The sequence below is a fragment of the Anser brachyrhynchus genome (assembly GCF_964034855.1).
Source record: "Anser brachyrhynchus genome assembly, chromosome: 7".
NCBI lineage: Eukaryota > Metazoa > Chordata > Aves > Anseriformes > Anatidae > Anser > Anser brachyrhynchus.
The window spans coordinates 2,387,259-2,411,677 of record NC_137701.1 but is presented as its reverse complement, the minus strand read 5'-3'; the positions used below and the strand labels follow the sequence as shown (position 1 = coordinate 2,411,677).

Here is a 24,419-nt window from a genome sequence, read left to right as displayed (position 1 = left end):
GAGCTAAGTGTTGAGTTTTCTGGGTTCACATACACACTGCTGCAGGAAACTTGCAGCAATAAGAAATTCTTTGGTGACATACTGATATTATTATGGCTTTCCAAGGCACTGTGCCTGAACTAAGGCCTCCAAATAACACTCAAGGCCCATGAAAACTTGGGCCATCTCAGTCTTAATGGATTCTCAGTATCTCAGCAAGCAGAATAATTGAAAGTCAGTCAACATGAAACTGCTGGAAATGCTGGCTCCAGAGCACAAAGCTCAGGCAGCTGGCTGTCCAAGCGGGTAAAAGCCTACCACAGAAACAGTAAAGATCAAATAGATTTGGTAAAACCAAAAGAAATTACTTCCCTCTATGAAACTGTTAATTTCCAGTAAATTCCAGTGTGTTCAAGTTGATTTTAGGCAGTTAGAACTAGCAGTAAGCCAATTGCTGGAAGGACACTGGCAGTAGGCGTTATGAGACTATCTGCTGGGCTCCACAAGAAATTGTTCAACCTTCAAAATTTTATGAAATGTGAAAAGTTTCATAATTGTACTTTAACTCCTTTAACTAACATACAGTGGAATTGATATATATAGAGAGACCTCAGAACGACTGCGGAGAAGGGTAATTACTGTGGGTTTTGTACCACTCTGAAAACCTGATTGCCCAAGGACATGGACTTTGTCAATACGGAACAGTGTGAAATGACAAATGAATGCTTGGAGAGGGTGTTTTCAGTAATTTTATCTGGTTACTCTCATACACACAAATCTCCCAGTAATTTCAAGCACACAGTAAGAAGGAATAATTTATACTCTGATATCTGCTCAAGAGGGACCTCCACAGACACACCAGTCAAATAATTTATTTCGACATTTGTCCCAAGTTTCTTACTAAATTGTTTCTTCTCTCATTTCTGAGGGGAAAGTCGCATGGGCAGAGGCTGGGATTGCAGCAAAGCTAAGGTGGACACTATACAGGATAAGCACAGTTTGCTTGAGGAAGACTTTCTGAATGAAGCCAGTCATTTCTGCTTTGAGAATAAATAACTCTCACAGTCCCTGGTCCCCATAAGATTTCTGCAGACACACTTTATTTTATTGTACTTTGAAATCTAAAGGACTCTTCAAGAAGGGAAGGTTAAACCTACATGTAAGTGTTCACGAAGCCAGAGAGTTATTTGTCTAATTTCTCCTAGGCTGATAATCAAATACTAAATAGCCCTAGCTTTTGGAGCAAACATTTCCCCCTAAGGACAAACCTCTTCACTGAACAATAGATCAGAAGTGAGCTGGCGCTCTGGAGTTCAAGACAGACCTACTGTAATTAATTCAGTTAGAACACAGCAATTTAGAGGTAGCAGAAGGATGGCAAATCCCACCCTGTTTCCTAATCTTTCCCAAAGGAACATATTTATTACAAACTCTTAAAATCACCTTTTGATAACGTTGAATAGCCTGTGAGGGGCCCATTAAAGCATACAAGGCAGACCCATTTTAATCCTTAATACCACTTGAAGATTATCCATTTTAAATGGCCTTGCAGAGCTTATCATAATTTTGTAAACTATTAAAAAGTATTTAAAAGCACTACTGTATCTATCTGATGAGAAACATGGGCTCTTCCAGCCTGCTTGACACACTGCATCTCTGTGGCTGCCTGGTGGTGATGCCAGCTTTGGCGACACAGATTCTCATTGGTACCAAAGCTTCCTGAATTTCACTGAGAGTACAGACTGTATTACAGCCACCTGGGTCACTCTGCTCCTCAGGGTGAATGCAGAGATCTCATTTTGCTTCTTTACACAGGGCACTGTCAACCAAAACCAAGTCAGCTAACTCACAACTGCCCATGCTTTTCAGGATACGCAGTAACCGGCATTTAAAAGCATTTTGGCTTTCGAGAGTGTTGCTGAAACGAAGCCATCTTTTACTCAGTACTTTCAGAAAGACCTCCCATCTAAATCACTTAAGAAAGAGAAAACCAAGCCATTCTGTGGCTCCAGGAACAGGCAGTGGCTGACATTAGCTAGAGGTCTTCCTCTCACCCACTGGCAAAGGCAAGATGTGAGGACAATCCTCATCTCTAAGTGAGCTCAGACAGCAGATTTTACCAGACTCCCCATTCAAGAGTAGACAAACTAACCTCCATTCCTGAGAAGCATCATAGCGGCTGCAGGAACCGTGTCCAGGTCCGTGATGGTGTCTCTTGCTGGTCTCCTTCAGATGCAGCAGCAGTATGCTGCTCCTAAACCCAGGTGACTGCACCAGTAACACAGCCAGGTTGGAAAAGGAGAGAAAGAAAATGGAGCAAAGTCATGCCTCCACAAATGTGCAGCGGAAATAAACTGAAATGCAGGTGTGCCTGGTTGAATCCTGGTTGGCTAACTCCCTCTAAGTGCTGCCTTAGAAGCGTGGGGAATAGAGGAGGGAGAGAAAGGAGCTGTCCACTTTGCTTGACTTCTGTCTGTGCCATTGAGCTTGTATAGAAGAGGTCAGCATGGAGGGACCTGTTGACTTGGTAATTTGCAATTGTATGATGTGGCTCTTTCTCATGTCCTTGATTGCCTTCACTAGATGAGTAACTGCCACATTTAGAAGGCAAAAGGAAAAGAAATGTGAGCTCAAGAGGAAAGTGCAGCATTGCATATTCGCTCTTCAAACCCAGGAGAGCAACCACAGCAAATCAAAAAGCATACAAGGCATGGGATAACTGGGATGGCTTGGAAAACAGGGGGCTAATTAATCCATCTTGTGCCAGATAAGCTGGGCTTCTCTCACAGCAGCACCAATAACACATCTAAACTTGACCTGCAACACTGGCTCAAGCTTATGAGCAGAGAAGTGTTCAGGCTGAAATCAAGCAGATAAGTAGTGAGGGGAGGCTGCCAAACTCATTTTCACTGGGGATCTGAACCACAATTCAGTCCAGGTGACGTTTTACATATTTTCACCATTGTTTTTGTTTAATTTGTGAAAGCAATTACACAGCCAATTGAACAGTGTAAAGCAACTGCTGCAATAGTCAATATTTCAAAGAGGTACAGCGCAGCTCAGCTCTCCCAGTTCAGATATTCAGGCATAGCCCTATGGTATCTGTACCATCCATCACTGACATTGCCATCTGGCTTACCTGAATCCTCCCCAAATACTGCCTGTGCTGAACAAACCTGACTTTTCTTTGGGTTCCTTATAAGGAAAATGAGGCATCGAAACACCCTGCGCTGCAGGCGATATGGACAATCTTAGCTGGCATTGTCAGCTCTTAACTGAAGCATGACAGGGGGCAGTTAAGTGACAGACGAGGCCAAATACACTGGGCCTCTGGGTGGTCACTTTGATGCAGATAATTGGTGGCTCACCCTGTTGAATTGCACAGTGTAAACATGCAATACTAGACCTCTACAGGACTGCTCTGCCCTTGTCTCACTTCAGCTGAACTACTCTGATTTTTACTGCTGTGGCTGAAGTCAAATCTGTGCCTCTGGTCCCTTTTTCTGCTGGAACTGAATGGGTGCAGCTCCAGTGACCTTGTCCCCCCCCCCCCCCCCCCCCCCCCACACTCCTCGCAGACCTTCGATTGGATATATTCTTGTTAAGTTTTTACCCAATAAAAGTAGAAAGAGAGAAATTTCAAAATTAAACTACCATATAATTTTCTGCATTGTATTTCTGTATTGCACTTTGCAAATTCAGGATATAATCAATCTTCTTAACTTCTCTACTTCTTTCTGTTTACTGCCAGCTCTCCTCCCCTTCACCCCAGTGCCATTTACCTTCCTGTCAGTCCAGCTGTAGACCTCTGCCTCCTCATCTGCTGTGGTTCTACTGGTCGTGACTGTCCTGCTGGAGCTGGCAGGCAGACAAGAGGAAGGTGTGTGCTCTAAGTGGAGTTTCAGCGAGGGAGACAAGTTCAAATGTTTCCATGTGTCAGTTTCAGAGCGTTCCCAAACAGCAGTGAAGTTCAAGTCCATACTCCCGTTTTGCTCAGTTTAGATTTTGGCAGGTCAGATGGGATATGAAGAGGCAGCAATCAGGCATTTCCACCACCCTGGAAGATGGCATGCGCAGAGAATGCCCTTTGCTGTATCAACCACACAAGGGAGAACCCTGGAAAAGATGCAAGTCCCATGAGGATGTACAAGGAGAAATTTGGGCCTGCTGCTGGTCTGCCTGATATATGGAGCAATATCAAATCCCAAACTGTTTCATCAGCAGTGAAACCTATTAATTTAGGGTGTCCAAGGGTTCAATACAGTATGGCTGACTTCACCTGAAGGGAAAGGAGAGACTTACTGGGCCTCCCTCTTCTACCCAGCTGCCTCCTTTGTGGTGTTTGTAGGAACTTCATCTTACAAAGAAGGAATGCTCACAAGGTATTAGGGGATGCACTCACACACATCAGTGTCAATTGTACACGCAAAATGGCATCTCACCATGTCAGGGCTGAGGGACTATGGCCATTTGGAATGGGAGACTTGGAGGAAGGGCTGGGCCTGGCTAAAAAGCAAGGGAGAGCCCTGCCTGGCTGGAGCATGCTACCTACCCGTGCCACTGCGACTAGATAAGTCAAGTGATATTCCTCAAAAAGTGTCATGGGACTCCTTCTCAGTGTGGGGTAGGGTGGATGAGTCATGCAGAGGGCATCAGCAAAGTTTACCCGGTGAATGATGTGCTCCAAAGAACAAGACTTGCAAAAGGTCAACCAGAGAGTCTAGGGCAGAGCACAAAGCTGAATGGAGAAGCCCTGAATTTGAAATGCTGCCTTTTCTCCTCATTCTTGTACTAACCACTCCCCAAGACCAAAGCAGGTATTTATTGCTATGATCCCCAACAAACACAGTAGCCTGGATGTGCTGGAATATTTTTGGTGTGCAAGTCAGAGAAATTGTGTATCATTACTTAACAGAAAATAAACAGTTTAAAGCAGATAACTAAATAGGAGTTACAGTATTCAAGCTCAGCATTGTGGCAGCTGCTTGTCAGAAAAGACACAAAGCAGCTCGGTGACCCATGTGGTATCAATACTGCACACAGGTATGTATGCTATCTAATCTTTCCATTGGAATCTAATTATAGCAAAACCACAGTTACATTAGCAAGTTTATATTACAAAGCATTACAAAGCAAGTTTAACCTTAAGAAACACCTGTGTATTGAGTGCATCTTCTCAGGCTACACCTCTGCTTTCACGAAGGGATTGGTTTGCTGGTTGACCTCCCTGCACAGCCAACCAGGAGGGAGCTGGACTCTCTTTTGACTCAGACCTCAGGGGATTGTTTCTCTCAAATCCTCTCACAGAGCCCAAGTCCTTAGAGATCCCACTGCTTTCTGTTTCTCTTTGCTGTGGTGCAGCACAGGAACCCCTCCTACCACCTCAGGCCCCGGCTAGGGCTGAGCCACCAGGACGCACTGCTGCAGGTCTGTGGTGGGACGCCTTGGTGTTACAGGTGGGTTGCTGAAGTGGTATAACGTTGCCAGTAGAGTAGGAGATAACTGTGCACACTACTACGCTGGAAGCTGGCAGTAGTGCCGCTGTGTTACTTATGATAAATAGCCTGTGTCACCGCAGTAGCTGGTCTCCAGATTGAAGCAGACTTCTGCGAATCAGCGGGGTCAGCATTTGAAAAGCATGTGAATATTGTGCACTTGTAAATATTTGAGCACATCTGTTTAGCTCCCTCTCAAAAACCACTGGGAAAAACTACTTCACATTGTGCCATGCAATGCTGTTATCCTGCTCTAATTGTCAAATCTGTTGAGTGTTTTTCTCATGCACACAAAAATTAAAAATTACTATCCTCATTCATGATTAATTCAGCTGCAGTGCTGCACTGTGTCACACTGCATTTTTTTAAGTATTAAATCCCACCTCATAATCAGAAGAGTTTTAATTAACTTTTTGCCAGTTCATCTTTTTCCCCTCCTTCACAGCGCCTCAGACGATCTCCAGAGCTGCTCACCCCACAAACGTCTCCCTGGATGCTACCATGACAGCAGCTGAGCACCAAGCTGGCACTGTGAAAACTGCCTGCACCAACGCACAGTGCCTCTCCCATACCTCCTTGCTACAGGTCTAAGGCCAGTTGCCTGCCCTCACACAGCTTACCTGGCCAGGGGATGACAGAGGTCTAACCCAAGGCATTTTCAGTTGCCTGAGAAGAGCATCAGGCTCTTATTTTCCTTCAGCCCAAATTTTCTAGCGGGTATGGGATTGGTCTTTTATATTAAATCTTCAGGAAGTATAAGGGAGAACTTCAGATGAACAGTATTCCTGCCTGTCTGTCTGTCATGTTTCTGCAACATCATCTGCCCTCTTTCCAGCACCTGGTACTCCCCAGGACTGCCCCAAACTGCTCACGCACCTCTCCTGAATTTACAGGCACTCTACCAAGCAGGGACGCATTTGCAGGTAGGAAAAATTGCTGTTTCCTCTTGCCCAAGCTGACAAGAAGGAAGGAAAGCAGTTATTACACGTTATTATTTTCAGAACAGAGCAAAAGGCAAAGCAAACAGCATGGAAAGAAGACCCACAGGAGACCCAACTCCCTTCCAGAGGTTTCATGAACCTTTCCAGACCAGTGTGATTTTTAGACTCAGCTTGGAAGGGATTACAGAGCCAACAGCCAAGTAGGCTTGAGCAGGTTTGGACCTCAATACACAAGTTTTCCATGTGAGCAGAGCGTGCAGCAAGCACTGAGAAAGACAGCAGGAGCTGCCCTGCCTCTGCCCTGCTGGGACCCTGATGGGAAGCTGACGTGGCAACATGAGCACACTGTCTCTGGACAGCTTTTCCTCGCAGGACCAACACTTACTCAGCGGATCTCCTCAGGTTTTTCTGACCTTCGCAGTATTACAAGGGTCACATTTTCACATGGCTGAATTACTTCTGAACAATTTCTCTGATGTATTAGGCACAAACACGCTTTCTGTCAGCATCAGGCATATCTAATCTCTCCACCTGCTTTCTCCCCTGGCAGTTACATCCAGTCTCTGTTGCATGGAAAATCGCACTGTCCTTTTTTTGGTTGGTAGCAGATTCCTGCTGCAGGCCGCGGGAGCACTCATTGTCCCCTTCCTGCCCATGCTTGCTTCCCTCATAGCCTAGCTCTGACAGGTCCCAGGTCTGCTTCCCCCTTGCTTTCTGCAGACTCACTGCTTATGATTTCATATCCTCGCTTTACCTCATTTAATGTTTAACATTTCACATCTTAATTGCACTAATGAGTAACTTATGCGGGTCACACAGTAGTGTCTCCTCCAAGCACGTGCCAGTGGGATACCTGCTATCAAAGTGGTGCCCCTGCAAAATGTCCGGGGTGCCCAAGTGGGAATCTATAACTATCCTCCCTGCCCACCTGCAGGGACTGCCAGCCAGTCCCCCTGCTCACAGCCCTGGCCAAAGGTCACCTCACACCACCCACTAACAGGGCAGGGAGGAGGCCCCAGGGGAGGACTTCCCTGGAGAAACACCTGGAGGTGCTCCTGCATCGTGCTCAGCCTCTCCTCAACAACCCAGCCCAGGGACATGTACCAGCACTGTCCTGCTCCATGACATGCAACACGGCAGCACTCCATGGGCGCTTCTTCTCGCAGGCTGCAGCAACTGTAAAACAGAGGATATGGGGTTTCATAGAATGCATGCTGCTTAATATGGCATTGCACAATACAGACAAGATACAAGCAATGAAGAATGGAAAGCAAGAAGAAATGAAAGGGAACAGGATCAAGAGCACATTTAATGACAGTAATTTCTGAAAGTGGTTTGCTGTGTATTTGAAAACAGAAAGATGGGCAGTGGCCATTTACCAGCTCTCATCTGAGGGGACATGGGACACTCAGCAAGGGCAGAAGTGATGTTAGTTTGCTGTCACACATGACACCTTGCAATATTTGCTGCTCTTCTATTTCTTTTTGTCTTCAAGGATCGCATTCCTTGGAAGATCTCTGAGCCTCTGTAAGGAGCTGGGAATCCCATCAGTAATTGGGAAGATAAAACATTGTTATATATATGATATGAGGCCAGAAGAAGCATCTTCTGAAACATTTGCTTTTCAATAAGAAAACAAGCAAAGGCATTCCTGGCTCAGGGTCATTTTTAGAGGGATTTCCTTAATACTTGTTTCCTATCCCTTCCTGCCCACCTTCCCCCAGCTCTGAATCCACTCATCCATAGCACAGGTTGAAAACAAACGTACCCTGAGCCAGAGCAGCTTGAACCTCATCAGGGCAGGAGCTGCTCTGGGGAGGACTCCTCCTTCCAAGCTGACACTCGCCTAGCACTGCTTGTTTCGCTTTCTGGAAGCTGCAGTCACCAAGAGACTTTCATGCCATTATTTTGTATTTGTTGTCACAACAGTTGTGTGCACACAGTAGCTTTATTCTGGCTCTGGAGTGGTCAATACACTACTAGTTGTTTTAGAATAAGCTCGTGTAATGACTAAGCCAACTGATATTAAAAGTGCGCTCCTCCATTTCCTGATTTATTTTTTTTTGTCCTGCTTTGCTGCCACCCCAGCAGCACCCAGGATGGGCAGACCCTCTCCAGGCTTTCCTGCAGAGCCTATTTAACAGCATCAGCCAAAGAGATGCCCTTTCGGTCTGAAACACAGCTCTTCCCTGCCTGGAATTTGCTTTGGGGTATACCCAAAATATTGTGCATACCTTCTGCCATCAGAAACTCTCCAGGAAAACGTTTGTGCAGAAAGGAAGGGCTGCTCCTTTTAGCTCTGAAGCATGATAGGCTGAAAACAGAGATCAACAAATGCTTTGTGAAATAAAAGTAAGAAGGACCATTGAAATGAAGTATGACTGTTGTTTATAGCTGAGCATTGCAAGGCTGTGTAAGAGATTTGGACACTTTACCACTAAAATTAATCAAAGACATGCATTACAGTCCCCTAGGCTGAGTTGCAAATACAACTGCAGGTCTCCAGTGTACATCACATATGTGTAATTGTCAGCTCTAGTTTATTTTGAATACAGTCAAGGTAAGATAAAACAGACAAAAATGCATGCACCCAGGTATATCCTGCATTTGAGGAAATGAAGAACAACACTCACCTATCTGCCTGACATTAATTTGAAAGCCCTAAGCTATGCTGTACATTCACCTTACAGGTTATTCCCAGATGGAAAATTGCATTTAAGAGAGATTGGTAAAAGCAGAGCTGAGCCCACAGATTTATAGGAACCTTTCTCTCCAGAAAGCATAATTCTTATTATCACTTCTTCAGCCACCCCTCCTCTGCTAGAGGTTCCCCTTCTCCCCAGCCCAGCTCCCAGTCTCATGACACACACAGCTTTTTTCCCTGCCCACAGCCAAGTTTTTGCCTCCCTAGAGCCATGGCTTTGTACAACAGGGCTGTTACCAGCCTCTCTGCTTGTGAATCTAAGCTGCCTGGTGCAATCATCTTCTCTACCATAAACACCAAGTAGCTGCTGTCTGTGGACCATGGGCAGTGGCTTTGAATGTGTCTGGTTTTGTCCATTCAGCAAGTTTTCCAGGTGCTACAAAGTTCTGTACTTCCCCTGCTTCGGGATACAGAGACTGGCTGCTATTCCACTTCTGGTGCATCTCCTTCAATATGAGTTTTTTTCCTCATGTAACCATGAATGTAGAATATAGAGAATCACAAAGTATCAGTGAAAAGATCGTGTTCTTGCATAAAAACACCATTATGCTTTAACAAATGGGACACAAGAAGAGGCATTAGCATGGACAAGCTTATGAAAGGGGGAAGTTCAGCCTAAGATGGCCAACAAAACAGTACTGAAAGGGTGTTCAGGAGTTTCCTCACTGTTCAGTGTGATGGGTAGTAGTGGATGAGCAGAAGGGAGAACTCAGAGCAAAATGGATCTGGCAGAGTTTCTGGCTACGTCAAAGGATAAAGCCAGATTCCCCAGAAATAGCTAGGTAACCAAACAGGAGTTAAACACATCTGCTTGGAATCATTTTCAGCTGATTTTTGGTCATAAAAGGCCATCATTAAGATCTGAAAGTTAATGAAAAAACTGTTTTCACCAGATCTGGAAAAGGAAATTTGGAAATGTTCTTTTCTTTTCTTAGCTACATTTTTCTTTCTCTTCCTTCCTCTCCCTACTTTCCACTTTTTCTGTGGTGGCAAATGTAATAAAGGATAACAAAGGAGAGGCAGGAAAGGAGCAGGAGGAAGAATATTCCCTCCCTCCCCCCCCCCCCCCCCAAAAAAAAAAGGAAGAAGAAAAAGAAAGGATGCAAAAACAAATAATAAAGAACAGAACAACAAAAGCTGAGATCTTTCAACTGCAATTATTTTCCCTAAATTTCAATGAAACCATTCAGGAAAACAAAATATTACTAATTTTCTCTTCAGAGGTTTTTGAAATGGTTTCAGCATTCTTCTCCAGCCGGGTTTTCTCCTGTCTCCAAGCCACTGTGATGAGTGGTGCCGGAGGAGCTGCTCCACCAACGCGGGAGCTGGGGAAAGGGCCACTGCGCTGCCAGAGGACACATTGCCGGGATTAAGAAATCGCCAGCACCAGGCTGAGCCCAGCAGGCCTTAGCAGGAATACACCAGCCACCCCATCACCTCCTCTCTCCGCATTTCAAAATCAGTTTTGTTTATATGGGATGCGTGCTGCCATTCAGATAGCTGTCAATGTCAACATCAGACAGACTAAGCGTCTAGAAAGAAAAACTCAAAAGCCAAGGAGCTCCTTTGTCTGGGTCAGCCTCCTGCAAGGCATTCACGAGTCTCCTGTGCACATCTTGGCTGGTAGAGGTGCAAGTGCAAACTGAACCCAGGGGACTGCAGCAGGGACTGACAGGACCTCCCCAGCACCGTGCCTGTGTCCAGCCCTCGGGCAGGCTCCCTTGCTCTTGGCCAGAGGGCACGTGCCAGAAAAGAGGGTGCTGGACTTCTAAAACGTGCAGAGTGCTGGCTGATGGAGCCCTGCGAGCACTGATCTGAACAGCTTGTGAACCATTACTATCTAGAAGTGTCAAGTAAGATTAGAACAAACATCAAGCAAAGATGAAATAAACAGCTATTGTATGGGCAGAAATGGATTTTCGGTTTCCACAGTAAATAAAATAATGTGCTGTCTTTGTCAGTGCCCCTGTGATGATACAGTTTGCAGGATTTTTACTGGCAACCTGCCATACTTACTTTCATTTATCTGCCTCAAAGCACTATTTCAAAAAGTGCAAAAGCATGTTGTTGATAGAGTAGATTGTTTATAGCTGAATTGAGCATTTCAGAACAACACTCATTGTAATAAAGCGGGGGAGGGGACGAGGAAGCCAGCACAGCTGCAGCTTCTTGAATCCTTTGTCAAAAATCAATGCCAGAAAGCTGAGATTTATTTATTCAGTCTCAGTAAACGCAATTCAGTCTCAGTAAACGCAACCCCCTCACTGCTCCGCTCCGTGACAAGTGCTAACAAAGGCCATGAAGTCCTGAAGGCCTACGTTACCTCGCACTGACGGTGCTGGCATCTCGGGAGGGTTGTCCGGTGCTCCCCACAGGCTCCTTGATGGCCAGCAGATCCTGGAGGGCCCATTACCCCTGAGCACCACCACAGCTTTGCTGTTGCTCCTAGATGATGCGCAGCACATGGTACAACAACTTCAGTGATCTAAGGGCAACCTGGGACTGTGGAGAGAGAGAGGAGGAGGGTATTAAACATAACAGCATAAATAAAATGAAGGTGTTTTTAGAGCAGAGGAACACAGCCCTGGTGACCTGCTGCTGCCAGAGCCAGCCAGCTGAGAGGGACAAGAAGCCAGGACAGCCCACCGCAGGTAGGAAGTGGTGGCTGAAGCAGAAAGGTGGCTTGTCTGAGTTTACCAGTCTCCTTCTGTACTCATAGTTATCTTCAGAAAGACAGTAAGTCAGAAAGGCTGTTCTCCATGTTGAAGAACAGCATGAAAAGCACATGCCTCTGGAGGTTTCCACTGCTAACAAGGGCTGGTTTCCTCAGCGCAAACAATAAAAGGCTGATGAGTGAGGACTTCAATTCCCCTAAGACCATAGCATCTAAACAAATAACAGACTGAAAAATACAAGTGGAATTAAGGTAAAAAGAAAGCATAACTGTATTGAAGGACAACTGTAACTACTACCCAAAGTCAGAGGACACAGGGAGAACGTGAGGGTCTCCTTTCCCAGCCCTGCTGGTGCCAGAAGCAAAACGTCTCGCACTCCCACCATGCTGGGGGCGAGCAGCTTTTCTGGCCCCCCATTCCTTCAGCTTGCTGGAGGTAACAGTGGTGGCATCACCTCCAGCCTGCTAGTGGAGGGCACCAGACCACACGGCCTGGGAGGTAACAGCCTTAGTTTCTCCCTCAGCCTGGTTTCTCAAGTGTCCCGCCCCACAGGCCCCATGTATGCTGGTGCTGCATGAGACGGGTCCTGGCCACCTGGGGCCCAGCCTGGGCACTTCAGCTGCTTGGGGGCCTCTCGCCTTGCCAGGTCCCCCTTGGCTTGCCTGGCCGATGCCGAGTGCCCCTGGGATGCTCGTTAGGAGCACAGTGCTCCCAGGCACTGTAGGCTTTCAGGAGGTGCTGTAGTGCCTCAGCTCCCTTTGTCAGCAGGAGATCCTGGAGGCACTCAGCACCCCAGAGCAACGCTTGATCCTTGGCTGAATCAAACCCCATTAGCATATTTCCAGGCATTTACAGATGCCATATTTTCTACATTAATATTTAACCCACCAAGTCTTTCAAAGCCCGTCTTTCCAAACCTCAAGTTCCCAGATGCTTTTTAATGCCCTTCTCAATAGTGCAATAAAAGTCTGATATTTTATTACTCCCATGAATTATTATCCTAATTTGTAATTTGCCAGACTTTCTTAAACTTCAAAATCTGTACTGTCTTTTCCCACACACCAAAAAAAAAAATATGCTGTGTGCGACACATTTTTCACTAACAAGCTGAAGCCTAATATTTAAATAGACACAATGACTTTTCTGAAAGGGTGCACTATCTTTATCACACTGTCAGCAAAGTTGTTTTATGTCACCCCAAATCGTGTTAAAAGGTTTTCCTAAAATAGAAAGGATAACCTAGAACTATGCACGAAAGACTGGAAGCAGAATGAAACAGTTATACATTCTTATGAACTTTGATGTAACGTAAACTTCCAGGATGGCTTATAGGCACCGTTGTTTTTTTTTAAAGAAGTTAGCATCTTGGTTATCTGGAATGCAGATGCTGGGTAAATTCAGAAGCTCTGGAATGCTTGCAAGCTGTGCTCCCTATGCAGTAGACGCCAAAGATAATGGAGTAAAAGACACTCAAGATCTCATCCAACATTTACTGAATTCAACAAGAGCCCTTTTAGTGACTGTGTGGAGATGTGGATTAGGCCTCCAAGAGCACCTTTCTGTCAATAGAGACCTCACTGGATCCAGAACAAAACAAATGAGGTGGGTCAAATCAGTCAAAGAAAGCACAGACACTGGAAGGGAGACCTCAATGCCAAACTTAGTACACTCATAATGTGCAAACAGGGCAAGACTTCTAAAGACACGAGGCTGGTGGTGTCCCAATTCTACTGACACGGGTTGCCCACAGAAGCAGAGACCAGTTTGTATTGAGAAAGACTGATCTACCAACATGAGGGTGGAAACTTCCATGGGCACCCAGTGAGAAATGAAATTTTAATACTTATTAAATTGCAGAAGTGCCTTTCACTGACATCTCAGTGCTAAGTTCTAGAGAAGCACAAGTGAACACTACCTGAAACTATCTGTTTTTTCTTCCTGTAGACCTACTGAAAATGAAGGCAGAAAACTTCTGTGGAGCCACCTAATGGCTCAAAGGTTGCCACAGCTTTGTGCGGAATGCTATGTTGGAAACTTTTCTGACAAGAGGACAAAAGCTTTTATTTTTCTACATGAAAACATAGCAATATACTTCCCAAAGGCACAGGCCATGCCATCCTGGAAGGCTGGAGACTGAACACTAAACACTCAAATCCTGGAGCATTTAAACTCAGGTGTGGCTGGACAAATCTGAGCCAGAAATGTGCGAGCACCTTGACTGGAGAACCTGGATTCATTCAGAACTGAAAAAATGCAGTAATTTCTGTATTGTTTTCTAGAGATCCTTTCCCACCATGGGAGAGATCCACCTTGCAGTGAACCTGTCAGAGCCTATTTTAAGATGGACAACGGCTTTGGATATCAAACTCTCCTCAGAGAGGGGTGATTCCTAGTGATGGAAATGTATTTCCATAGAGCATCTGTGAAGGTGGATGAGAGGGCTCATCACAGGCACAGATGCTCCAGTCCACTAATCCTTCTTGCTCTGCCTTAGACCCCTTCAACTACTCCTTCCCACTTAAAATTCTCTGTGGAGCAGAGCACCATGTAATGCAGCAAAAGCTCTGTTTGAGCCCAGGCTCTCTCATCTCCTTGTTTCCCCTTGGGTGTTCCAGTTGCTGCAGGGCATCCTCTTACCCATTACCTCTTGCATAATTACTCATTTGGGAAACTTTAGAACAGAAGTAAAAGTGGGATCTGGAGTTAACAGGAGGGAACAGCTTCTTCCTACAAATGCTGTGTGGAGTTAAAAACTCTTTTAGGAAAGAAAACATGACTTTAGCAGGTTTCTCATCAACTCAGTATTCCACATAGGACCAGTACTGGAGCTTAGCCTTAAGAGGGGGCAACCTGATCCCAGAGAGGAAAGCAGGCAGACTCCCCTCTGAACTGCCAGGGATTAGTCCTGCCCCAAGTTCAAGCCTGGGAGCAAATGCCAGGTCACTGGAAGTACTTGGCTCCAGTAAGACAGGATTTGCTTCAGGTATGACCCTGAGTAACAAACTAAAAGTAAAATACAATACACCCACATATAGCTACTACGTTTTCTATATACATGCTATAGGCACTGAAATTATTTATTTTTCCTCAGTTACAATTTCATTCCTACTTCTTGCTCTTTTTTTCTTTTTTTTTTTTAAACACCTTTCCTCTGAGGAGCTGTTGAAGACAACTCTCCATTTTGCTGAATACGCACTTCCCGCCTTTGACTCTATCTGCTGAGATAGTTGGCAAAGCAGGCATTTCTTCTGCATCTCTCCCAGCCAAGCAGCAGCCACTGATCTTGAAAAGAGGATTCAAGGCCCCTTCTGCATCACTCTGATGGTTTTTGGAGAGGATCACTTCAAACCTAAGATTTCACTTGAGGCTGAGGGAGCTGAGAAGAGCAAATTCCCTTCAGCATTCAGGGCACTATAGTCACGTTGTTAATATAATACAGGGAAGACACGCAGCTACACTACTGGGTGAAACACAAGCATGCTCAGGGTAAGTACTGCCTCAAATTGCCTCATAAGTTAAAAAGTCATCCAAAGCTGTGAGGCAGAAAGTTGAAAGCCCCACAGAAAAGTCAAATAGATTCTTCTAAAGGCCACAGAGAAAGAATATGGAGAGAGGTTCAGGTGTTTCTCAGCACATGCAACCATGGCATTTACCCCAGAAGTCCCACCATCAGAAGACTGCTATTGGGACCGGTCAGCTCTGTTGTCATGTTCCCCTTGCACCCCTTCCATCACCTCCCCGGGCTAACCCAAACCAGAAACCCACCATCTGCAGAGCTGACAAAGCCTTAGTGAGCAAACAGGGATGATGTGCGAGAGTCCGGCATGGCACCCAACAGCATCTGTATGTGACTGACAGCCTCTGTGTGGCACTTAACCCTCTGCTGATTTCTCAGGGCTGCAATGTATCAACAGTATTACCTTTTCTGATGAAATATCATCATCGCATGTAAACATCATTGACGGGCATTAATTGCAGACAATACCTTCAGTCAACAATTGGACGTTAATAAGCACAGACCTTGAGAATTAACACAATAAGACACTTGTACTTAATCACTAAAGAGTACTTCTCATAAAGAAAACCCTTTCCTTTTGTTCCTAAAAAGGTCAAAGTCTTCACTTCTCTATTTGACAAGGAGAAAAAACACACATAGGGGAGCCTATCTAGGCTGCTTTATGTGGCTTAAATTATTTCCATCCATGCATAAAAAAACATTCCGTTTCAAAGATGTTCACCAAGTTTTTGTGTGTGATCTACAGCTCCCAGAGTCTCTGTTCCTGAAATTATTAGGTTAGCTGCTGAAAGCAGCAATCAAGTTTTACTGTTAATCTTAAAAGCTAATCCTTTTTATTGACTTCCCAGTCAATAAACTTGTAGCTCTCAAACTACTTTCAGGTTTACTTGAGCAATAAGAGGGTTTGTGTGTACCTGTGCATGTGTTTGAAGCTGCTAATTTCCTTGCTGAGTAAGTTGCACTCACAGGTTAAAACTATAAAGCAATTTGCCTTATCTGCTGGCGTGGAGTCCTACTTCCACTGAAATCAGAACAAGGCTTGAGCTGAGAGGACTCAAGGAGTAAGGTCAGGACCCTCATCTGGTCACAGTTTATGGGGGGCTCTTACAGGGAGTCAATCTTCCTGATGAAGAGGAAGGATAAAGAGAGAGATTTTATTTTATTTGTTAAAAGAAACCCAGCAGATATGGCCCTGTCCCTATTCTTAAACTGAAGTCTAGCCCAGAGAACTAAATAGTGAAGCATCACACAGATTTATCGCTCTTCAGCTCCAGCCACAGATGAGGGAACGAGGGGCATGCCAGATGTCTCGGCCTCCTTCCAGTTGCCGTGAACCAGGTGGGCTGTGCTCACCCGCTCTCAGCTCTCCCCTTACTCACACCTGTCTCCAACAGCACGAGGCTCCCCAGCAGCCCCAGCACCACCTCTGCACGACGAAGAAGGTACAGCATGGGAGAAGAAAAGCAGGTCTGCTCTCAGCTTAAGTGCTATGTCGAACACTAAAATATAAATAGCTCTCTAAGCAGCAGGGAAAACATGAAGGCTTCCTCAGCTTTGTAATTCGTGGTGGGATTTTCTTGTGCCGAGCAGTATGCGAGCTCCAACTGAAGCTCTTCCCACTGGTGGGGGGCATTTGTTCTGCCTGTCGGAGCACAGACCTTCCCTCGGCAGCAGGATTAATGCTGTGTCTCTGTCCATCACCAGTTTCACACAGTCTGCCAGAACTAAAATCCTCACCACGCACAGCTGCTGCTCAAGCGGTGCAGGGACCAGCCCCTGGGCTCAGAAGGTGCTGGGGGGTTATTTTCTCCCTCCCTTGCTAGGCGTCAGTTTTTACCTCAGCCCACCCCCTCTTCCAGGCTCCTCCGGCTGTCCCAGCTCCGGCAGCACCGGGAGACGGCCACCAACCACCGTGTGAGCTCTGCTCCCAGACGCAGAGCAAAGCCGTTCAGGCCATGCGCACACGGCAGGACCAGGCCGCGGCGCAGGCTCGCCGCTGCGCTCGGGTTTCAGGTGGGCCCGTTCCCCGCCCGCTCCGAACGCGTACAGCGAGTTTCATGCTCTTAACATTTCCCAGAAATTCAAAGTGACAGAACCGGAGGTATTGCAATCTGGAACTCTTAACTTTAGTAAACTGGTGAGAATACTGGAATGTGCATGTTCCTTATTTAACTGCTCCACCAGCTTTCCTTATATGCTGCTCGGCACAGCCGTTCAGGATACATATTAGACAACTAACATCTGGACTGAATATCTATTAGGACCATATGCTCTACTCAGCTACAGCATCATGTTGGAGATTGGGAAAATCCAAACCAAATGGAGATATCAGAAACTTTCAAGGGTCAAAAATAAAGTCATTTTGGTTTTCCCAGCCCCAACGAACACGGTATATTGGCCTGCGCTCCATGCCTCATGCAAAAGTCTCATTGTAGAAATAATCTGACTTTATAAACGAAAAGCAACTTGAGTATTGTGGTTGAAAACAGATCTATCTCGATGATTTTTTCCCCAGTAAAGTTTTGAGTGAGGCAATGCTGAATGCCTGTCTCCTAAATGAGACTGAACAGTAAGAGACCCAGCCTTTATCATTCTGTCAGTGCTTTATGATGGTGCTTTCACTGTGGGAGCAATGGTTTCCAGTTTCACCCCAATAGGATTCTCCTGGTTTACAGCTGAAAAGGCTACATGTGCCCTAAATGGCCGTGCATGGGAATGTACTGCTTACATAAACAGGAGTCGCATTTAAATGCCATCAGAACCCCTCAAGACAGCCGGAGGAGCACAGCATGACTCCCTCACGGCTGAATAACAAACCGAGAGCACTGAGCAGCTAAAGCCATTTTGTACATGAAAGGAAGAAGGTAGAAAGAGTCCCTTTAACGAGCTTTGAGGCCCAATCAGGAAAAAAACCGACTTTCCTGGAGCAAGGAGCAGAACTTAATAACTGGGCTTCTTCGCACTGCTTCAGATGAGTGTGCTTCAAATTCACTTCAAATGAATGTGCTTTTGGGCAGTGCGCTTGGCAGAGAGTGGTGTCTCAGGCCCCAGATGAAGGGATTTCTCCTGATTTAGCTGGGGCACCAGGAGAACCATTGCACTTTATCAAAGTAATATCCATGCCATATTTTTCCAGGTCAAGATGGCAACCCTTCCCCCCCAAAAAATAAAAAATAAAATTAAAAAAAAATGCAAGAGAAAACAATTCCATTTTCCACTATCATTTTTCAAGACAAATTTAAATAAATAAGATAAAATGTATCTAAAACACAACTTACAAAATCATAAACATCCTTTCTATGCTATCTTTTTTAATGTTTTGGATGGATGGATCAACATAACGAGTTTGGAGAAAAAGAGGGCATAGGGTGGATATTTTTGGTCCAGAGAAGTGGCTGTGCGGGCAGTAAGGGGCTGGGTGTCTGGAGAGAGAAATGAGGTGGGATTCAACAGCACAGCATGCCCAATCGTAGCTTGTAAGGACTCAGCGCAGCAGCACTGCTGCACCCTGGGAGGCCATTGGCTGAGAAGGGCAGGGAGTGAGAATGGCTGGAGATGGCCACAGGATGTATGTGAGTCACCAGCACCTGGCCTTGAGAGTCCGCTACGGCAGGCGAGGTAAGGTAATTCCCCCAGAGATAAGGCAGTATAACAACACTGCTCAAGGCCAGGGGACCTCATCAACCGTGCAGCAAGCTCTTACCACCACTCACGTTCAGGAAAGACGAAAGAGGCAGTCAGAAATGTTATCAAGGTGACCAGGAGGTTGGATCCTGAGGATTGTGGCTGGATTAGCCCAGAAGCAGACTCTGATCTTTTCTGTAGATCAGTGGGATGCAAAAGGAAAATGAGAAACAAGCACCATGGAGGGGAATTCTTTTCAATAATTGTGTCGGCAAAAGGTAGAGAACAAGTGGTTAACTTGCTATAAATGCACACTGATATTTTCTTTAAGGTGCTAAATTGCACTATAGTCTCTCAGCCAGAGAAAAAAATGCAAGGCTTGATAATCCTCCCAAAGCCCTGACATCCCAATGAAGCCAACGACAAATTCCTGCCGTCCATCCCTGTGCTTGGCTGCCCGCAGCTTCAAGCAGATGTTCCTGAACTTATATTCAGTTCCTTTCAGAAGCTTTTTTTTTTTCCTTCAAAACTCTGAGGTCTAGAGACTTCGTTTTCTTGAGATGAAAGATTAGATTCTGTCAGCTCTGAGTACATATGTGGGCTGATCTGGCCTATGGGCCGTATGTTTGACACTTCTAGTGTACTGTGTTATTGTACCCGGGGGAGGTGACGGGGACTTATTTATAGAGACAGTGTCTGTCAGGGGAAGTTGTTAAGTGAGATTCGTGTGGGTTAAAATAGGAAGAGTATGTACTCTCTTCAGTGGACACTCCCTTGATTTTAGGCGCAGTCAGGGTGAGCACCCTTAGTGAATCTTAACAATTTTCAATTTATTAATTTTTTTTTGGCAAGAACATGCAGTATTTTTAGAATCTTCATGCATATCGAAATTTGGAGAAATGACAAGCCCAGCGACTTCTGGGACACTCAGAGCAGACCTAACCTGTCATCTGTGCCTTGCACAGCTGCAGACACCACTGCAGAACTGGTGCAAACACGGCACCACTGCAGGGTCGGTGCTCAGCACCGCACGGCATTTGGGGCACGCAGCACCAGGGCTGCGGTCCCCAGCCCCCTGCACACACGGTGCCCAAACCGCTGCCTGCCACACATGATCCATAGCCTTTTTCCAAGCAGCCACCACGCAGCGGGGGCTGAGACAAGATGGACACCCGGTCTAACCCAGGGAGGCAGCTTGCATGGTCTGATGCTCAACCCCAAAACCCCTGCCCACATGCGATCCAACGGCCCGCTTCTTCCAGAATGCCTCAGCGTGAAACAAAAAGCCACCCTGGGTTAAAGGGAAGGAAAACATCTCCTGTTGACTTCACGACAGGGGCCCAGGGTTTCACTCTGTCTCACTGAATCTGCTCCTTCTCTAGTGCAAATTATTTGAGAAAGAAAGTTTCCTGATATTAGCATCTCACGCATCACCAAGCAGATTGCTAGTGCTTGAGAAATGGCCAACAAAAATAACTTTCTCGCAGGGTTTAAGTACATAAGATTTAAAGTAGCCAATGAAGTTTTCAAACTCCTAACACTTCAAACAGAAGAGCTCCAACAGTAAGCGTACAGCTTAAAAATTTAATCAAACGCACTAGTTCACAGCAAGAGCAAGTAGGTAAAACAGATGCGAGATTTCTAGCCCAAGTCGTTCTCACATATGGTAACACCATCCTCTCATAGGGGAAACCAATAACAGCAAACAACGAAAATGCCCTTATTTAAAAAAATTCCTTAGTATGTCCAAACTGCCATCTCTGTTTAATCTCAAACTTACAAAAACCAATCCCCTTGGTTCGGAGTCTGCTGATGCTTTAGGATAAAAAAAACCAAAGCACCACAACTTTCCCCCCACCCCCCAGTTGACTGGAGTTGCTGTTATGAAGGAAATCCTTTGAGAAGCTCGTCTCAGTCGGGTTCCTATTAGAGGGCACAGGGACAGCATCCCCAAGCATGGGTCCGGGCTGTGCCAGCACAACACTGCGGTTCCCTCATGTTTCTCCATCAAGTGGCAACAGAGCTGGGACCTTCTCATGCCATGGTGTGGCATGCGTGGAGCAGAGCTGGCCTGCTCGTACTCGAGCTTCTTTACAGCTCCTTGCATTTAATCAAAAGCTTTTATTCTTTCTCTGGCCTGGACTGGATGTGGCTCATGAGCTCGGTGATGGAAAAGACAATAATTAATCTCACTAGTCAGACCTCCATTTTCTCTGTTCATTTACTGAATTAAATTCCAGCTGTTACCAACTATTCATATGCTCTCTCTTGCTTGTACAAATCCACGTACACTGAAACAGCAATGTTCATTAAAAGGTAGTACTGCTAGGGTTCCCCTCCTAACAGCCAGCTTATTAAGTACCATTTTCAGACAAAACTGAAAGCCTTGAAATCAGTGGTGCCTAATGCAAAATGGGAAAAAACAATGGTCTGGTTTTTGAGGTGCATGCACCAGCACAGCAGCACTGGGTTGGGTGGGACTGCTCCGTTTCACACCTGGTGCAAGTCTCCCCTTACGCTGCTATCATCAGTCCCACTTTTTCAGAATTAAATGCAAGCAGCAGAGGACTTTGCAGCAAGAACAAGCTGTCAGTTCTGATGCAGGACAGCAGCAGCAGTGCTATAGGCAAGAGCAGCCATGTGCCTGTGCTCAGCGGTGCTCATCTCAGCTCCCTTCCAGCGTTCCTCTCCTGCACAGCCTGAAGACGCAGATTCAAGCCTGCTCTGGCTTGCAGGCTTTGCAGGAGAGGACAGTGCAACTTCTCCTGTTCTCTAGGAAAAAATGGGTCACTTGGTGGCTGTGAAGTTGGGAAAAGTCTGGTCTTACCCCTCACATTTTCGCCACTCAGAAATAAAGTTGGTAACTTCTAGGCTTAGCTCACTGGGGCAGATGGGATCGTACCCAAAGTGTGGCTCTGGGGAGAGGCCAGCCCTGGCACCCCAGCTGGGGATCTGGCCCCTGATACTACAGCCATGGGGCAGTGGGCACCCCCTGTGCCAGGGCACACAAGGCAATTTTGGAATATGTTCTCCGATGGTCACATAGCCCTCCAGGCTGTGGATTAGTAACGACTAAGCCCAGACCTCCTCCTGAAACCGAAACAATATCAACTTTGAGCAAACAGTTGTCCTAAATGAAAATTTATCCCCTGCTAAATTTAACCAGGTTGCATGACAGCACATATGTGTTGATTTCAGTGAGGTTTCTGAGGCATGAGGGAGATCATAAATAGGCCCTAACATCTGAGAAAATTAGACAGAAAACACAGTTTTGCTTTCCGTTACACTTTTGTTTAGGATTCAGCTCAGTATCTGCTCTTCCTTTCATGTTCCTGCACACAGTTTAATTATTAGCACGGTTTCCTTCAAGGGGAATAGAAAGTGGAAATGGTTATTTTTATGTAAGTGTCATACACAAAATAATGGCAAAAATGGCTTGCAAGTGGAGAGTTTTTAGCTTCTGCAAACTTCGTGAGCCTGGCTGCCGGCACCCCGTGCATCATAAACTCCTGGGGAGTTTGCTTTGCTCGATGTCAGACAGCCCCCAGGGTTGTCAGGTTAATCATCTTGCGTGCAAACGAGCACCCAAACAAGGTGAATGGAGAAGGATGCAAAGCCCAAGGCACACTTTCTGTCTCTCGCAGAGCAGAACTTAGGTGAGGGTGGGAGTGCGGGGCCATAGCGTCCTCACGCAACGCTGCTGGCCCTAGAGCTCAGCCTCAGCTTTCAGGCTTCACCCCTAGGACTGGCACGGAGCAGACACAGAGTTAGGGGAAATTGTTACGAGAGCAGGCTTTGTATCTGTCTCAGAAAAGCTCTTACTTTGGCTGACGCTAGATTGTGCTGGTCTCTGAGCACTGAAAGACAAAGCCCACAATGTGATATTCTGTGGTTTTAACGTAAGTCCCACCACACACCGACGGGCTATGCCACCGTCCCCAGCCACCGAGAGCAGGACCTGCCCAGAGGAGATGGGAGCCATGCTGAGAAGGTGATGGGAGCAGGCCTCCATCAAGCCAGCAGCTTGGGGCCAACGCACCGCAACAAGGGTCCCTTCCCATCGCTTCCCACTGCTGGGCATTTGTGCCACCCAGCCATGGGGAAGGTCGCTAATGGCTTTGTCACAAAACACCTAGCTTCTGCCTCACCTGCTGAGCTCTCTGGGCTGCCCCACGGCAGCAGAAACAGCCAGAAGAGCCCAGGTCCCTGGGGCCAGTGTCTGTGTGCACATCCACGCAGGACAGTGGAAATGGCTCTGCAGACAGCAGGAGCTAAAATCACACTTTAAACACATTTCATGTACACCATTACTAGAAAGCATCCACATCACGAGCCCACATGCCCTTCTTGACCAGCATGGGAGTGTACACGCACATGTGTTTTGTGCACTTACAGATAACAGCAAAATAATTTTCATTAATTTTATAGCAGAACTGGATTTAAGCCAAAAGTGAATTAAGTCTTGATCTCGGCCAAAGGAGATGTGCTAGCAAGCCTAGCAGTCACGGGGAAAGAGGACTACCAAGTACTGGGGAAATGGCACGCATTTACTTCTGAGCTGCGCTCTGCTGCTGTGCATTATGCTGCGTGGCACATCTCAGCAGTCACGGTGGCTGGTTTCCTTGTGGTCTCTGCAAATAACCTTGACTAAGTTCAATTTTGCAAGCACTTCATCCACCACACACAAACACGCCATGGGTTTTGATCAATTAAATATGTGCTGAGAATAGGGCACACAATGCATATTCTCCACATAGAGCCCCTTTTGGGTTAGGGGCTCAGTGCTACCACACGGGGCATGCAGGGCACACTCACAGCAGACATCCAGCCTGGCACGGAGCATGGCTGCCCTTTGTAGGGAATGTGAACGCATGTCAGCTGAAGTTATTTACCTGACTTTGCTCCTGAAACTGAACAAGTGGAAGAGAAAGAGAGCCACTCTGAAAGCAGTTGTGGCTCATTGGTTCTATCTCTGTGATTTCCCCTAGACATACTAAATTGTATGGCAATAGGAAGCTTTGTCAAATCTTTGCCATCTATAAGCTGAGAAGAAGAAAAATCTCTAAAAAAAAAGTAAAGAAGTAAAATGCAGTCCTAATAAATGACTAATTATCACGATTTGAAAATGTGCATCTGATTCACAAGTCATCCCAATGCTCCTCGTTCCTGCAGCAGGCAGTGACACAGAGGGGAAATGCTGGCCCCCCCACGGCCTCCCCATGCAGAACGCGCTTGGAGGAGCCAGGAGCAGCTGAGCCATCCAAAGCCAGCCCCCTGGGACAGCAGGCAGAGCATCCACACTGCTCCTCACTCCCTCTTCATCTCACTGATACTTCGCTATTGTTAGCAGGACAGCAGGGTCTTAATATCTGTCCTCTACCTGGTATACATAGAGCAAGCACTAATCAAGTAAATAGTGGTATTAAGTAAATGTTAATGTAAAATAACATCATTGACCTTGTCACTGCCTAAGTCTCTCCACTT

General features: G+C 46.1%; 1 protein-coding gene across 13 annotated transcripts in view; it reads right to left on the bottom strand.

Annotated features, from left to right (window-relative positions):
• LOC308198140 (uncharacterized protein) overlaps nt 1–24,419 on the bottom strand; it is a gene marked incomplete at its 3' end in the record, with an annotated part of 176,686 nt that overhangs the window by 144,317 nt on the left and 7,950 nt on the right. For 6 of the 13 annotated variants that reach the window (XM_080599941.1, XM_080599940.1, XM_080599949.1 and 3 more), the window contains exons 2-7: nt 11,443–11,621; nt 8,650–8,729; nt 7,520–7,591; nt 4,532–6,429; nt 3,762–4,095; nt 2,132–2,247 (exon numbers count right to left, since the gene is read on the bottom strand). In XM_080599941.1, the coding sequence (XP_080456067.1) occupies nt 2,132–2,247; nt 3,762–3,959 (314 nt within the window). In that variant the 5' untranslated portion in view covers nt 3,960–4,095; nt 4,532–6,429; nt 7,520–7,591; nt 8,650–8,729; nt 11,443–11,621. Of the gene's footprint in view, nt 1–2,131; nt 2,248–3,761; nt 4,096–4,531; nt 7,592–8,649; nt 8,730–11,442; nt 11,622–24,419 lie in introns of those variants that run through there. The other 7 variants (XM_080599944.1, XM_080599945.1, XM_080599946.1 and 4 more) reach the window with 7 other exon arrangements.